Here is a 17,466-nt window from a genome sequence, read left to right on the forward strand (position 1 = left end):
TTATGGAGGGTAGTACTCTTCGCAATGGGACTGGAGTTTTAAGTTGTCCTGTCAGCCTCTCAGTGAGAGCTTGGGTGAAAGTTAGAGTCCGGAGATGCTGGTAGAGTCTTTCTGCGAAACCATCCCGACTAATGTTAACAGCTCCGTAAGCAATCGGCGTTGACGAGTTTCGGTGCCTGCTTCCTACACTCAAGCCCATGGCAGGAGCGATGCTACTACACTGTCACACTTGAGAGGCTGTGTTCCTGTTCCACGGCGTAGATTCTGGTAAGATAATTTCATTTTTATACACATAATGAGAACGCAGAGGACCGGGTCACAGTGTGATGCCTTTTATCTTTATAGAATCAAGGGTTAACATCCCTAGTAAGGGGTTTATTCAACAGGGGGATTTATATATAATATTGTTTATTGTTTTATTGCTGAAATATGTGTGAGATGAGGCTCTGGCAATGGGTGAACTTTAGTTTCCTTCCGGGAGTATTTGCGCGGCTGTTTTGGCTCGTTTTCTCCCTAGTGCAGGGGCGGTCCTGCGAGGCATTCCTTCTGACCGGTTGTGGCCTAATCTACTTCCTTGCTTGACTGACGGTGCAAGAGACGTAACAGTTCTGTGGTCCGAGTCCTAGGAGGTGGTGAGTGCCCCGGCCATTGGAGGTTATAAAGGTGCCATTGTTTATATTTTATAACTAGTCCGTAATAAAGCCACAAGCTATGGAGGACTCTGACATGTTAGAGGGTACTCCCTCTTTAGCTAAGTCTAGTACCTGTGTTTATTGTGAGGAGGTTCCGGTAGATCCACCTGCTCAACTATGTTCCCCTTGCCTTGATTAGGTCATGTCTAGTACTACTGAGCCGTCCATCTCTGAGGGCTCCCTGTCTTGTGAGTGGGTCCCATACATTCATCTGCGAGTGCACATGCAGCGCCCCAGATCATGTCTATCTCTCCTTCGGGGGAAATCCATTGGCCGTCAGACTTTGCGGATCAACTGCAAACATCGGTCTCTAAGGGGATTAGTGCCTTACCACGTTCTGCTAAGCGCAAGCGTAGGGTAAAATCTGGCTATCCGGCCCAGGATTCATATATTCCTATGGATATCTCGGAAAGGTTATCCGCTGACGAGGATGACTCAGACTCTTCAGAGGACGTTCCTTCTGGGTTTGGGTTCTACTTTTTCGTACGGACAAGGCTCAATGTCAGCAGCCCGCCGCGAAAGCAGATCAGTCCAAGGGTGCTTGGAAGCCAGCTCAGTCTTGGGACAAGTCCAAGTAGAACAAGAAGCCTGCTGAAACAAAGTCGGCATGAAGGGGCGGCCCCCGACCGGTCTCCGGACCAAGTAGGGGTCAGATTATATCTCTTCTCAGAGGCCTGGTTGCAGGAAGTTCAGGACCCTTGGGTTCTGGAGGTTGTCGGCGTTTCTGGGCCAACATTTCCAGTTTGTGGCCCTTCCCTTTGGTCTGGCGACGGCCAGAGAGTCTTCACAAAGGTTCTGGGGGCCCTGCTTGCAGTAGCCAGATCTAGAGGCATTGCTGTGGCTCCCTATCTGGACGATATCCTAGTACAGGTGCCATCATTCAGTCTCGCAGAGGATCACAGAATCTATATCCATGAGGATATTTCTCACAGATTAGCAACGCAGGAAGATTGCGTCCGCCTGTCTCGCCCTTCATTACTACTCCAATCCCTCGGTGGCTCAGAGTATGGAGGTGATCGGGCTCATGGTATCCAGCATAAATGTCACTCCATTCGCCAGGTTCCATCTCAGACCTCTTCAGCTGTGCATATTGAGACAGTGGAACAGCGATCATGTAGATCTATTCCAACAGATTTCTAGACGATCGGACGAGGAACTCCCTCTCTTGGTGGATCCATCGGGAACAACTGTCCCAAGGGGCATCCTTCCTGATATCGTCCTGGGAGATTGTGACCACGGACGTGAGTCTGGCAGGATGGGGAGCTGTTTGGGGTGCCAGGATGGCACAGGGAAAATGGTCTCAAGAGGAGTCTCTCTTCCCGATCAATATTCTGGAACTTTGAGCGATCTACAATGCTCTGAAGGCGTTGCCTCTTCTGGGGTCTTTCAGCTTCATCAGATTCCAGACAGACATTACCTCAGTGGCTTACATTAACTATCAGGGGGGGATGAGAAACTCTCTAGCTATGAGGGAGGTTTCTCGGATACTGTAATGGGCAGAGTCCCACGGCTGCTTGCTCTCAGCAATCCACATTCCGTGTGTTGACAACTGGGAAGTGGATTTTCTCAGAAGGCAATCCTTCCATCCGAGGGAATGGTCTCTCCACCCGAGGTGTTTCCAGAGATTTGTCACGAATGGGGAGATCTCATGGCATCCAGACTCAATTGCAAGTTACCCAGATACGGGTCGCGGTCCAGGGATCCCCAGGCAGAGCTGATAGATGCCTTGGCGGTACCTTGGGGGTTCAACCTAGTTTACATTTTTCCACCGTTGCCACTTCTTCCTCGTGTAGTGGCCTGCATCAAGCAGGAGCAAGCTTCGGCTATTTTGATTGCTCCGTCGTTGCCGCGGAGGACGTGGTTTGTGGATCTGGTGGGGATGTAATCGTCTCCTCCATGGAGGTTACCTTGTCGCAGGGATCTGTTGGTTCAGGGTACTTTTCCGCATCAAAATCTAGATTCTCTGAGGCCAACTGCGTAGAGATTGAACGCTTAGTCTTGGCCAAGAGAGGGTTTTTTAAGAGAGTGATTGATACTCTCATTCAGGCCAGGAGACCGGTCACTCGTTGCATCTATCGTAAGGTGTGGAGGACTTACTTGTCCTGGTGTGAGAAGCATGGATATCCTTGGCACAAGTTTAAGGTATCCAGGATTCTGTCCCTTCTCCAGGATGGTCTGGAGAAGGGGCTTGCCACCAGTTCCTTGAAGGGACAGATTTCGGCATTATCTGTTCTGTTACAGAAGAAGCTCGTTGAGCTTCCTGATATTCAGTCTTTTGTTCAGGCTTTGTCTAGAATCAGGCCTGTTTTTAGACGGTCCGCTCCTCCTTGGAGCTTGAACTTAGTTCTGAAGGTGTTGCAGAGGGTTCCGTTTGAACCTATGCACTCTGTTGACTTTAAGATTCTTTCTTGGAAGGTTCTTTTTCTGTTGGCTATTGCATCGGCATGCAGAATATCTGAGTTGGCGGCCTTGCAATGTGAGCCTCCTTATCTGTTTTTTTCATGCTGATAAGGCTGTTGTTCGCACTGATTGGGGATTTCTTCCCAAGGTTGTATCTAACCGTAACATCAATCAGGAAATCGCTGTGCCTTCCTTGTGTCCTAACCCCTCTTCTTCTCCTAAGGAAAGGTTACTTCATAATCTAGATGTGGTTCAAACTTTGAAGTTCTATCTTCAGGCTACAAAGGAATTCAGACAGACTTCATCTCTTTTTGTGGTGTATTCAGGGAAGCGCAAGGGGCAGAAACCCTCTGCAACTTCTTTGTGCTTTTGGTTGAGGAGCATGATTTGCTTGGCCTACGAGACAGTGCGACATAAGCCTCCTCAGAGGATCACGGCTCATTCTACTAGAGCTGTGACTTCTTTGGGTTCCTTCAAGAATGAGGCTTCTATGGAGCAGATTTGTAAGGCGGCTACCTGGTCCTCCTTACATACCTTTTACAAAATTTTACAAATTTGAAGTTTTTGCTTCGGCGGAAGCAATTTTTGGGAGACAGGTTTTACAGGCTGTGGTACCCTCAGATTAGGGTCCGCCTTTTGCCCTCCCGTTTTCATTCAGTGTCCTCTAGAGCTTGGGTATTTGTTCCCACAAGTAATGAATGAAGCCATGGACTCTCCTCCCCTTTAGATGGAAAATATAAATTATACTTACCTGATAATTTCATTTCCATCGTGGGGAGGAGAGCCCACAGCTTCCGTCCGTTGCTCCGTTGGGCGGACTTAAATTTGGTTTGTTCTTCTGGCACCATTTATACCCTGATATTTCTCCTACTGTGTCATGTTCCCTCGGCAGAATGATTGGGGGATGAGGGAAGTGGGGGAGGTATTTAAGCTTTTGGCTGGGGTGTCTTTGCCTCTTCCTGGTGGCCAGGTTCTTATTTCCCGCAAGTAATGAATGAATGGACTATTCTCCCCACGATGGAAATTAAATAATCAGGTAAGCATAATTTTATATTTTTTTTTACTTTTAAAGGGACATGAAATTATATAACATAAAGTGTTAAATTATGCACAGCGAAACATGTTTCCAGTAATTTAAATCTAAAAATTGTAAGTTTTCCACTTCTAAGAATTGGAAGGACACATTGCAGACTTCATAAGCCTAACCCGGTCACATATCTGATCTTATTTGGCCTCAGTAGAGATAAAATAAGGCAGGGCTTGGCAAATTCGAACAAAATCTAGGATCCAAAAATGTTATCTAGAATACATGGTAATAAGAGTTAAAGCACTGCTGCATAAGTTTTACATGCGTATTGTTTTAACCCCTTGATTGTCTTTTTGTAAGTTAGACATATGCCATTCTGTGTGTGTATTTGAGAGATATAGAGAGTGAGTATAATTTGCAGTAAGCTCATGCTCCAAAGTACCTATTGCTACTTAATAAATCAAGTCGATTAACACATCTATCTATCTATCTATCTATCTTTCTTCACTTCCATAATGTACACTTGGCAGGGGTAATATTTTTACAAAAATATCACTTGCAGAAATTACCAATATAAAATATGCAGAATCAGGTAACAACAACTGGGATTGTGTCATGTCATGATGTATATACTTTAAAGAATACAGCGACACCAGTCCCCTTTACAGCACTGCCCACACTGTTATGGCCTGCTGTGCAATGCGAAGTGTAAAACATGTATTGTGTAGGAGATAATATAAGCATTGTCTATGTTCATAATGACACATACTGTACCCAGATATTCTAGACCATAACCAAACTGCATGAGAAAGCTGGCTTCACACTACACCCACCTCCATTTAACCCTTCTGTGAACCAAAGGTGGTCACCTATGGGTTTTGCATTAATGGGTAGAGGGTAGGGCTGGGCGATATGGGCAACAACAAAAAAACGCAATTTTTTTGGAAAAAAAACCGCGATTGCGATTTATTCACAATTTTCTTATAAATGACTAGAACACCTTCATTTTGCATTCTAAAGTTTATTTAACACTACAGAATCTTAATGTACATGTTTTGGAATGTCTACATTGTAGCAAGGGCACTCAAATGTTGTTTTAGCTACCACTGCTGTCTGACCTGTTTAGGTGACGCACACTCACTCCCTGCTGGGAATTGTAGTTCCAGGGGTATGTAGCACAGTGTATAAGGCCGCCTCTTGTCACAACTGCTTGGCTGGAGGAGGACAGAGGAAAAAATGGCGTTTGAATAGGGGGCAATAATTATAAACCAAGGGGCCTGAATCTCAAAGGCCTAGATAAGAAACAGCAAAACAGTGGAGCGTGGCAAACATAATGATCTTGTATAGCCTTCTCTATACCTTTAACTAACTCTGGATTGTCTACTCCAAATAAGGCAAGTGGAGGGTGAAGTTTTACCACTGAAAAACAATTGCAGTGAAAACCTTTTTATACTTTTTTAGTATCTTAATTAATGTAAGAAATATATTTTTGTTAAAGATGCTTAGAAAATTGTAATTTTGTCATTAGTCACGTAAATATGGTGCTATAACAATATCCCTATCTGTGGGATATGTCTTAACTTTTGAATCAGAGATGGATATGGTGTTTTATATGTTTGCTGTCATTTCAAAGTCTCTATGTTGAGTCTAAGGGGCCGATTTATCAAGGACCGAATGGCCCCTGTTTTCTTGTGAGCCGGAAACAGCAGTTATAAAGCAGCTGTCTTAAGACCGCTGTTCCTTAACTAGTCTGCCTGCTCTGAGGCTGCGAACATCAATTCGCCCGATCTTATACGATCGGGCTGATTGACACCCCCTGCTAGCAGCCGATTGGCCTCGAATCTGCAGGGGGGGGGGGGGCATAGCACAAGCAGTTAACAAGAACTGCTGGTGCAATGACATCGGCCCCTAAATGTTGTTTTTATGTTATTGTTTGATTTATTTATTTTGTTGTCTTGAAATAAAATGTGAATTTGTAAATGGAAGATCTGAGAGAGACGATTTTAGTAAAAGCAGAGAGTGCATAAAAAAAAATAAATAAAAAAAAATTAATATATATATATATATATATATATATATATATATATATATGTATATATATATGTATATATATATATATATATATGTATATATATATATATATATATATATATATATATGTATGTCGGATCACACTGATCAATGACCTAGTATAGCTAGGACCTGAGATACAAACACCCCATGATCTAACAAATTAGAGCAAAGTTTTTGCATTGGAACACCCTTTTAATTGAGTTGCACTTGCCTCACCAAACCCTTGAAGAATCCCTATGGAATGATTACATTGGAATTATTCTTCAAAAGCAACAAACCTGTCTGAGGGAAGGAGGCAAATACAACGTTCTTTGTATGAGTCACAGTTTGCCTGTCCTCACATAGCCCTTATACTAAAGACATAAAATGGAAATGATCTTCTCTTGTCATTTTTCTTCTTCTTTTTGTTCAGCCGTCCATCTGTTTTCTAACAGGGCAATAGAAGATCTGTGTTGTGCAGCTAATTAATAAAATGATAAACTGCTTATTTCATATGACTTGGTACTCGTGGTTTAGACCGGTTCCATTCATGCATAGCACAACACCTATTATGCAGGTATTTTCATAATTGAAAGGTTGAAGTTGTTGGACTTGAGTCTTTAATCTGTATTAATACGTAGGAATTTTTGTGCATTTGGAGGACAGAGACTCGAGATTGTCTAGCAATAGTAAAAGTGGACAAAAACACTAGCGTACTGGTTATGTGCATATGCAACATGAGCAAGTCACACCGCATATATATATATATATTTTCTGTAAAATGAAATAGAATATGTCAACCTCTTACATATATTGTAATATTGCATTGTATATTTTCTTTTGTTTTCTTTAGAAGAGAAATTCCAAGTGGAAACAAAAATTATTCCAGCAGACTTTGGGAAACCTGAAGAAATCTACGAGAGGATAGAGGCACAACTAGCTGACTTGGAGATTGGAGTTTTAGGTAAGCACAAGACAGTTGTACATCATGCAGAGTCAGGGAGGGCAGGGTATTTTGTTCTATGTGATTTGTGTTATTGGCATGGTTGCAAAGTTATATTGATGTTGTACTGTGCAGTAGGGACAATTATACTCTGCTGTATGTAGGGACAGCCATGCATGTATAACATCATTACGTTGTGCTGTATGTAGAGACATGCACACATAGAAACATCAAATTAAAATTGTTTTAGGAACTGTTATGCACAGTGCCACAAGTAGGGTTGGTCTTAGATGTATAGTTGTATCACATAGCCATACATAGGGATGGTCGTGCATGTATAGTTATATCACACAGCCGTATGTAGGGATGGTTGTGCATGTATAGTTGTATTACTCAGCCGTATGTAGGTATGGTTGTGCATGTATAGTTGTATCACACAGCTGTGCGTAGTGATGGTCATGCATGTATAGTTGTATCACACAGCTGTACGTAGGGATGGTCGTGCATGTATAGTTATATCACACAGCCGTAGGTAGGGATGGTCATGCATGTATAGTTGTTTCCATCCAAAGGGGAGGAGAGTCCACGGCTTCATTCATTACTGTTGGGAATTAAGAACCTGGCCACCAGAAGGAGGCAAAGACCCCCCAGCCAAAGGCTTAAATACTTTCCCCACTTCCCTCATCCCCCAGTCATTCTTTGCCTTTCGTCACAGGAGGACGGCAGAGAAGTGGCGAAGATCGGAGTAGTCTCTTATGGAGGGTAGTACTCTTCGCATTGGGACTGGAGTTTTAAGTAGTCCTGTCAGCCTCTCAGTGAGAGCCTGGGTGAAAGTAGTCCGGAGATTCAGGGAGAGTCTTTCTGTGAAACCATCCCGATTCATATTAACAGCTCCACAAGCAATCAGTGTTAACGAGTTTCGCTGTCTGCTTTTTTTCACTCAAGTCCATGTCAGGAGCGGGGCTACTAACCTGTCACACTTGAAGGGCCGTGTTCCTGTTCCACGGCGTAGATTCTGGTAAGATCTTTTCATTTTTTATTGCATAATGATAACACGGAAGACAGGGTCACAGTGTGACACCTTTTATCTTTAAAGAATCAAGGGTTAATATTCCTGGATTATTGAACAGGGGGGATTTATACATGATATTGTTTATTGTGTCATTGCTGCGTTATGTGTGAGATGGGGCTCTGGCAATTTGTGGAACTTTCAGGTGACTTATGGAAGTATTGAGCTGCCATTTTTTGGCGCATTTTCTCCTTTGGCAGGGGCAGTCCTGCCAGACATTCCATGTGACTGGGTGTGACTATCTTTCTTCCTCGGTTGATCAGCGGCGCAGGAGACAGGTTTCTAAAGTCTGGGTCATAGGAGGTGGTGAGTGCCCTGGCCATTGGAGGTTATAAAGGTGCCTGTTTATTAAGTTAATCTAGTCCGTAATAACAGCGCAAGCTATGGAGGACTCTGACGCGTTAGAGGGTTCTCCCTCTTTAAAAAGGTCTCATTCCTGTGTTTATTGTGAGTAGGATCTGGTAGATCAGCCTGCTCAACTATGTTCCACATGCCTTAATAAAGTTACGACATCCAAAAGTAAACGGATGTCTAGTACTACTGAGCCGTCCACCTCTGAGGGTTCCCCGTCCCGTGAGGTGCATTCCCTACAACCATCTCCAATTGCACATGCAGCGCCCCAGGGTCCAACTATTACTCTTGCGGGAGAGATTTGTTGGCCGTAAGATTTTGCGGATCAACTGCAAACGGCGTTATCAAAAGTGATCCATGCCTTAACGCGTTCTGCTAAGCGCAAGTGTAGGGTGTATCATGGCGGCCCGGCCCAGGGGTTATACGATAATGAGGCCCACTTCCGACTCTTCGGAGGAGGACCCTTCTGGGTCGGAGTCTGTGTCATCTAAACCTCCGGCTGCGGAGAAGCCTGACTTTAGGTTTAGGATAGAGAATTTGCACTTTTTGCTGAAGCAAGTGCTTGCTACTCTGGAGGTTCCGGAACAGAAGCTTCCGGAGGAACCTGCGATTCCTAAGCTTGATAAGGTATATGAGGACAGGGTGGTGACTAAGGGCTTACCGGTTCATGTTAAGATGGCTAATATTATTAAGAATGAATGGGAGTGATTAGGTTCTTCCTTTTCCCCTTCTTCCTTTAAGAAACTGTTCCCCGTTCCGGACTCTCAGCTTGAGCTTTGGGGTACTGTCCCTAAGGTGGATGCTGCTATCTCCATGCTCGCGAAACAGACAACTATTCCCCTCGAGGATAGTTCATCGTTTAAAGAGCCTATGGATAAAAAGTTGGAAAACATGTTAAGGAAGATGTTTCAACACACAAGGTTTGTTTTTCAGCCGGCAGCAGCCGTCGCCGCGGTTGATGGAGCTGTGACATATTGGTGTAAATCCCTGTGTGAAATGGTTGAGGGGGAGACTTCCATCGACGAGAGACAGGATAAGATTAAGGCGCTGAAGGTCGCCAATACTTTCATCTGTGATGCCAATATGCAAATTATTCGCCTGAACGCTAAGGTGTCAGGTTTTTCCGTTTTAGCTTGCAGGGCTCTGTGGCTAAAGTCTTGGTCTGCGGACATGACCTCTAAGTCAAGGCTGTTGTCCCCTGCCTTTTCAAGGAAAGATTCTGTTCAGGCCAGGATTGGATTCAATCATATCCATGGTTACGGGAGGCAAGGGAGCTTTCCTACCGCAGTATAAAAAGGCTAAGCCTAAAGGATCTACTTTTCATCCCTTTCGTGCGGACAAGGCCCAGCGCCAGCAGAGCAAGAAGCCCTCCGGACCAAGTAGGGGGCAGATTATCTCTCTTCTCAGAAGCCTGGTTGCAGGACGTTCAGGACCCTTGGGTTCTGGAGTTTGTCTCCCAGGGTTACAGGATAGGGTTCAGATCCCATCCGCTCAGGGCAGATTCCTTCTGTCCAACCTGTCTTCAAGACAGGAAAAGAGAGAGGCCTTTCTAGAGTGTGTGAGGGATCTCTCCTCTCTCTGCGTTATTGTACCAGTACCCCTAGCAGAAAGGGGTCTAGGGTACTATACAAATCTTTTTGTGGTTCCAAAGAAGGAGGGCACGGTCCGCCCCATTTCTGGACCTAAAGTGTTTAAACAAGTTTCTGAGTGTTCCATCGTTTAAAATGGAAACAATTAGATCTATTCTGCCCCTAGTTCAAGTCTATAGTTGTCATGAACTGTCCCTCTTGAAGGACGCTTACCTTCATGTGCCAATCCACCTGGACCACTTCAAGTTCCTAAGATTTGCGTTTCTGGACCAACACTTAGTTTGTGGCCCTTCCCTTTAGTCTGGCGACGGCCACAAGAGTCTTCACAAAGGTTCTAGGGGCGCTACTTGTGATGGCCAAAGCCAGAGGCATTGATGTGGCGCCCTACCTGGAGGACATCCTAGTCCAGGCACCGTCGCTCAGTCTCGCAGAGGATCATTCGAGGACTGCTCTTCTTTTGCTCCAATATGAACTTAGGAAAGAGTTCCCTGATTCCCAGCAACAGGGTGGAGTTCCTGGGCACGATAATAGACTCTCTGTCCATGAAGATATTTCTCACAGACCATCAACGCAGGAAGAGTGCATCCTCTTGTCTTGCCCTTCAGTTCTCAAGACCCTCGGTGGCTCAGTGTATGGAAGTGATCGGACTCATGGTTTCCAGCATAGACGTCATTCCATTCGCCAGGTTCCATCTCAGACCTCTTCAATTGTGCATGTTGAGACAGTGGAACGGATATCATTCAGATCTATCACAGCAGATATCCATGGATGCTCAGAAGTTCTCCCTCTCTTGGTGAATCCGTCCGGAGCAACTGTCCATGGGGACAGCCTTCTTGAGACCGTCCTGGGAGATTGTGACCACAGACGCGAGTCTGGCAGGATGGGTAGCTGTTTGGGGTGCCAGGATGGCACAAGGAAAATGGTCCCGGGAGGAGTCTCTCCTTCCGATAAATATTCTGGAACTCCAAGCAATCTACAATGCTCTGAACGTATGGCCTCCTCTGGGGTCGTTCAGCTTTATCAGATTCCAGACCGAAATTACCTCGGTGGCTTACATCAACCATCAGGGGGGTACGAGGAGCTCCCTAGCCATGAGGGAGGTGTTGCGGATCTTGGAGTTGGCTGAGTCCCACAGCTCTCAGCGATCCACATTTCAGGTGTGGACAACTGGGAAGCTGACTTTCTCAGCAGGCAATCCTTCCATCTGGGGTAATGGTCTCTTCACCCAGAAGTGTTTGCAGAGATTTGTCTCAGGTGGGGAATGCCGGAGATGGATCTCATGGCATCCAAACTCAATTGAAAGCTACCCCAATACGGGTCGAGGTCCAGGGATCCCCAGGCAGAGCTGATAGATGCCTTATCGGTGCCTTGGGGGTTCAGCGTAGCTTACATTTTTTCACTGTTACCACTTCTACCTCGTGTAGTGGCACGCATCAAACAGAAGCGAGCTTCGGCCATTCTGATTGCTCCATTGTGGCTGCGGAGGACTTGGTTTGCGGATCTGGTGGGGATGTCATCCTCTCCGCCGTGGAGGTTACCCTGTCACAGTGATCTGCTGGAACAGGGCCCTTTTCAACATCCAAGAGAGAGAAAAAAGCCAAGAGAGGCTTTTCTGAAAGTGTGATTGATACTCTAATTCAGGCAAGGAAGCCAGTCACTCATCGCATCTACCATAAGGTGTGGAGAACTTATTTGTCCTGGTGTGAGAAGCATGGATATCGTTGGCATAAGGTGAAGGTATCCAGGATTCTGTCCTTTCTCCAAGACGGTTTGGAGAAGGGTCTTGCCGCCAATTCCTTAAAGGGACAGATTTATGCATTATCACCCTTGTCACATAGAAGACTCGCTAAGCTCCCTGATATCCAATCTTTTGTTCAGGCTCTGTCTAGAATTAGGCCCGTCTTTAGACAGCCTGCTCCCCCATCGAGCTTAAACTTGGGCCTTAAGGTATTGCAGAGGGTTCCGTTTGAGCCTATGCATTCCATTGACATTAAGATTTTGTCCTGGAAGGTTCTCTTCCTGTTGGCCATTGCATCGACACGCAGAGTATCTGAACTGGCTGCCTTGCAATGTGAGCCGCCTCATCTGTTTTTTTTTATGCAGATAAGGCTGTGCTTTGCATTGGTTTGGGGTTTCTTCCCAAGGTGGTATCTAACCGTTACATCAATCAGGAAATAGTGGTTCATTATCATCTTCAAGCTACGAAGGATTTCAGTCGGTCTACATCTCTTTGTGTGGTGTATTCAGGGAAGCGCAAGGGGCAGAAAGCCTCTTCTACTTCTTTGTCCTTTGTCCTTCTTTTGAGGAGCTTGATTCGCTTGGCCTATGAGACAGCGGGATATAAGCCTCCTCAGAGGATCACGGCTCATTCAACTAGAGCTGTGGCTTCGTCTTGGGCCTTCAAGAATGAGTCCTCTATGGAGCAAATTTGTAAGGCGGCTACCTGGTCCTCCTTACACACTTTTACAAAGTTTTACAAATTTTATGTTTTTGCTTCTGCGGAAACAGTTTTTGGGAAAAAGGTTTTGCAGGCTGTGGTGCCCTCAGATTAGGGTCTGCCTTTTCCCTCCCGGTTTCATTCAGTGTCCTCTAGAGCTTGGGTATGTGTTCCCAACAGTAATGAATGAAGCCGTGGACTCTCCTCCCCTTTAGATGGAAAACCTAAATTATGCTTACCTGATAATTTCATTTCCATCGAGGGGAGAAGAGTCCACGGCTCCCGTCCGTATCTTCGATGGGCGGACCTAAATTTAATTAATCTTCTGGTGGCCAGCATCTTAATTCCCAACAGTAGTGAATGAAGCCATGGACTCTCCTCCCCTCGATGGAAATTAAGTTATCAGGTAAGCATAATTTGTTAGCACACAGCTGTATGTAGGGATGGTCGTGCATGTATAGTTGTATCACACAGCCGTATGTAGGAATGGTCGTGCATGTATAGTTGTATCGCACTGTCGTACGTAGGGATGGTCGTGCATGTATAGTTGTATCGCACTGCCATACGTAGGGATGGTCGTGCATGTATAGTTTCATCACACAGCTGTATGTAGGGATGGTCGTGCATGTATAGTTACATCACACAGACATACATAGGGATGGTCATGCAAGTATAGCTGCATCACACTGACGTATGTAGGGATGGTCGTTCATGTATAGCTGCATCACACAGCAGTATGTAGGGATGGTCGTGTATGTATAGTTGCATCACACTGACGTATGTAGGGATGGTCATGTATGTATAGCCGCATCATACAGCCGTATGTAAGGATGGTCGTGCATGTATAGCTGCAACACACTGCCGTACGTATTGATGGTCGTGTATGTATAGCTGTATCACACAGCCGTATGTAGGGATGGTTGTGTATGTTTAGTTGCATCAAACAGACCTATGTAGGGATGGTCATGCATGTATAGCTGCATCACACTGACGTATGTAGGGATGGTCGTGCATGTATAGTTGTATCACACAGCTGTACATAGGGATGGTCTTGCATTTATAGTTGTATCACACAGCTGTACATAGGGATGGTTGTGCATGTATAGTTTTATCACACAGCTGTACCTAGGGATGGTCGTGCATCTATAGTTGCACGACCATCCCTACATACGGCTGTGTGATTCAACTATACATGCATGACCATCCCTACATACGGCTGTGTGATGCATCTATAGCTGCATCACACAGATGTACATAGGGATGGTCATGCATATATAGTTATATCACACAGCTGTACAAAGGGATTGTCCTGCATGTATAGTTGCATCACACAGCCGTACGTAGGGATTGTTGTGCATGTATAGTTGTATTACACAGCAGTACGTAGGGATTGTTAGGCATGTATGGTTACATTACACAGCTGCACGTAGGGATTGTCGTGCATGTATAGTAGCATCACATCCGTACATTGGGATGGTCGTGCATCTATAGCTAGATTATACAGTGGTACATAGAGACACTTCTGCATATATGGTAGCACACAGTATGTCATTTTAGCGTATATATAGAGTAACATAATGCTTTGGACAGTCAAATAGGTATTATTTAACATATTATTGTGCAGATGCATGTTCTTTGCAGGATTCGATTAGGATAGAACATGATTAAAGTAGCCATTCCCATTTGCAGAAAAAAACTGTTAGCTTTTGCTGCCCTCTAGTGTCCAGTTCTTCGCGTTAGACAGTGTTAATTTTGTCGACTAAAACTAGACTAAAATGAGAATAAAATGAAAGAAATTCTGATGACTAAAATACAACTAAAACTAAAATGGCATTTTAGTCAAAAGACTGACTAAAACAAAATAAAAATTTGCTGTCAAAATGAACACTTTATGGCAAGGTGTTATAAACGATCCATATCTAATTACAGCTCTTTTATAAAAAAATAAAATTAAATAAAAAAGCAAGGCCATCTTCTTGTTTATCTACGAAACTTGGTTTTATTTAATTTTAAGATAAAGACATGTTATATAACACAACAGTTGAATCTGTTAAATCTGTATTGCGTGCTTAAACCTTAAAGGGATAATAAACTCAAAAATTTTCTTTTATGATTCAGATAGAACATACAATTTCTTTTTAAAGACACAATGAGTCCACGGATCATCATCCTTACTTGTGGGATATCGCCTCCTGGTCAGCAGGAGGAGGCAATGAGCACCACAGCAGAGCTGTTAAATAGCTCCTCCCCTCCCTCCCACTCCAGTCATTCTCTTTGCCTACGTTAGTGCTAGGAAGAGGTAAAGTGAGGTGTTAGGTTAGATTCTTCAATCAAGAGTTTATTTTTAAAGTTGTTCCAGAGAGTGCTACTTTGTTCTAGGGTGTAGCCTTAGTCCATATCAGTCTCTACAGTAGAGCTTTTGGTGGCTTTAGAGCTATGGGAACTGGTGGGACATAATTCTCACTGCGCCTCCCATTTTCAGCTGCCCTATATCCTTCAGCCTTAGTTTTTTTCTGACTCAGCATGACTTTATCTTTCAGGCCAATGTGAGGGAGAGGACCTCTCAAGGTTGGGAACTGACTTTCTGCCAGGCAGTGTTTGAGGCAAGTGCTACCTTTTCTGGGATTTAAGGAGTCTCCGTGTTTAACTTAGCACTATTGCACATAAGAGGTTAATGGGGAGCATTTATGTGGGGACAGTGTCAGACTTTCTGAATAAAAGTCTTATTTGGGCAGTGATTTGGTGCAGGCACTGGAGCTGGAGTTAGGTTGCTCATTTTATTTACAATGGAGGGCTCCGGTGGTTTCACTTTAATTTTTTTTCACTGAGAGGGAAACATAGTATTGCGGCACGCCCACGAAGGGCGGGACTTCCTGCTTTTTAGCGCCTCTGCTTGTATCGTTATTCCAAGCAGTCGCAGGTTTTCAGTTGAGCTGTACTGGGGTTTTTCTAGGCTAGAACAGCATGTAAACACCTTTTTCATGCGCTTTTAGCACAGATGCGTTCCTAGTCTGGTCTTTTTGAACAGACTACAGTAACGGATTGTTGTCTTCTGGGATCCGGTAGCATTTGTTAAGGTAGGAGCACCTCAGCAGGTTGCTGTGGTGCAGAGGCTTAATTATTTCTGATTGTTATAGTTCTACAGCAAAATTGGCATTTTTTGTCTGAGAAAAACACTGTTTGAATTTAAAGAGACAGTAACGGTTTTTGATAATTTTATTTTATTGCTATTTCTGCTCAATTTCAATATTTTTGTGAAAAGATGGATCAAGATGAGGTGCAAGGAGTTACATGTGCTTTGTCTTGTTGCAAATGTGGAACCACCAATCCCTTTCTGTCCTACATATATTGAAAGGACTTTAAGTTTTAGGAATAACATTTTTACTGAGCCAATCTCCTCTCAGGCAGATGTTGTACAAGAGTCTTTTGTTGAAGGTCAATTTATGCCACAACTTTCTCCCCAAGTGTCCCAAAAATTAACGCCCCCACCAGCAGTGCCCTGCACTTCTGCTCTAGCACCTGCTGGAGTTACTTTAAGACAAGCGCAAGAGGAAAGACAAGCATGTTATCAGTGAGTTTTCTGATGCCATGGTGGCAGTCTCAGAGGTACCCTCCCAGGGAACTGAGATGGAGAATATAGAGGTTTTATCAGATGGCGAGATTTCAGATTCAGAACCTTTGACTGATTCAGAGGTTGTCTCTTTCCGATTTAAACTGGAACACCTCCGTCTGTTACTCAGGGAGGTGTTGGTTATATTAGACGACTGTGATTCCACAGTAGTAGTCGCTCCTGTGAAGGCGAGTAAATTGGACAGATATTTCGAAGTTCCTTCTTACTCAGATGTTTTCTTCTGTTATGTGTGATCAGTCCACGGGTCATCATTACTTCTGGGATATTATCTGCTCCCCTACAGGAAGTGCAAGAGGATTCACCCAGCAGAGTTGCTATATAGCTCCTCCCCTCTACGTCACCTCCAGTCATTCTCTTGCACCCAAAGACTAGATAGGAGGTGTGAGAGGACTATGGTGATTATACTTAGTTTTTATAACTTCAATCAAAAGTTTGTTATTTTACAATAGCACCGGAGCGTGTTATTACTTCTCTGGCAGAGTTTGAAGAAGAATCTACCAGAGTTTTTCTTATGATTTTAACCGGAGTAGTTAAGATCATATTGCTGTTTCTCGGCCATCTGAGGGAGGTAAAAGCTTCAGATCAGGGGACAGCGGGCAGTTGAATCTGCATTGAGGTATGTAGCAGTTTTTATTTTCTGAATGGAATTGATGAGAAAATCCTGCTATACCGTTATAATGACATGTATGTATACTCTACACTTCAGTATTCTGGGGATGGTATTTCACCGGAATTACTCTGTAAAAGTACATTAAACCTTTTAATAGGTATTTAATTCATGTTAAACGTTTTTGCTGGAATGTAGAATCGTTTGCATTTCTGAGGTACTGAGTGAATAAATATTTGGGCATTATTTTTCCACTTGGCAGTTTGCTTGTTTTGATTATGACAGTTTCGTTTCTCTCTCACTGCTGTGTGTGAGGGGGAGGGGCCGTTTTTGGCGCTCTTTGCTACGCATCAAAAAATTTCCAGTCAGTTACACTTGTATTTTCTGCATGATCCGGTTCATCTCTAACAGAACTCAGGGGTCTTCAAACTTCTTTGAAGGGAGGTAGATTCTCTCAGCAGAGCTGTGAGATTTATGTAGTGACTGTGTTTTAAAACGTTGCTCTGTGATTTTTATGTTTAAAATTTAATTAGTGTTGCTTTACTAATGGGAACAAACCTTTGCTAACAAGTTGTGTTGTTTTTAAAGAGTGATGCTATAACTGTTTTTCAGTTCATTATTTCAACTGTCATTTAATCGTTTAGTGCTTCTTTGAGGCACAGTACGTT

The 17,466-nt window shown here is 44.0% G+C and overlaps 1 protein-coding gene across 1 annotated transcript in view; it reads left to right on the top strand.

Moving 5' to 3' along the window:
• HSD17B12 (hydroxysteroid 17-beta dehydrogenase 12) overlaps positions 1-17,466 on the top strand; it is a 412,681-nt gene that overhangs the window by 168,213 nt on the left and 227,002 nt on the right. The window contains exon 4 of the mRNA XM_053720221.1: positions 7,025-7,135. Within this exon, the coding sequence (XP_053576196.1) occupies positions 7,025-7,135 (111 nt within the window). The remainder of the gene's footprint in view (positions 1-7,024; positions 7,136-17,466) is intronic.

The sequence above is a fragment of the Bombina bombina genome, chromosome 7 (genome assembly GCF_027579735.1).
Source record: "Bombina bombina isolate aBomBom1 chromosome 7, aBomBom1.pri, whole genome shotgun sequence".
NCBI lineage: Eukaryota > Metazoa > Chordata > Amphibia > Anura > Bombinatoridae > Bombina > Bombina bombina.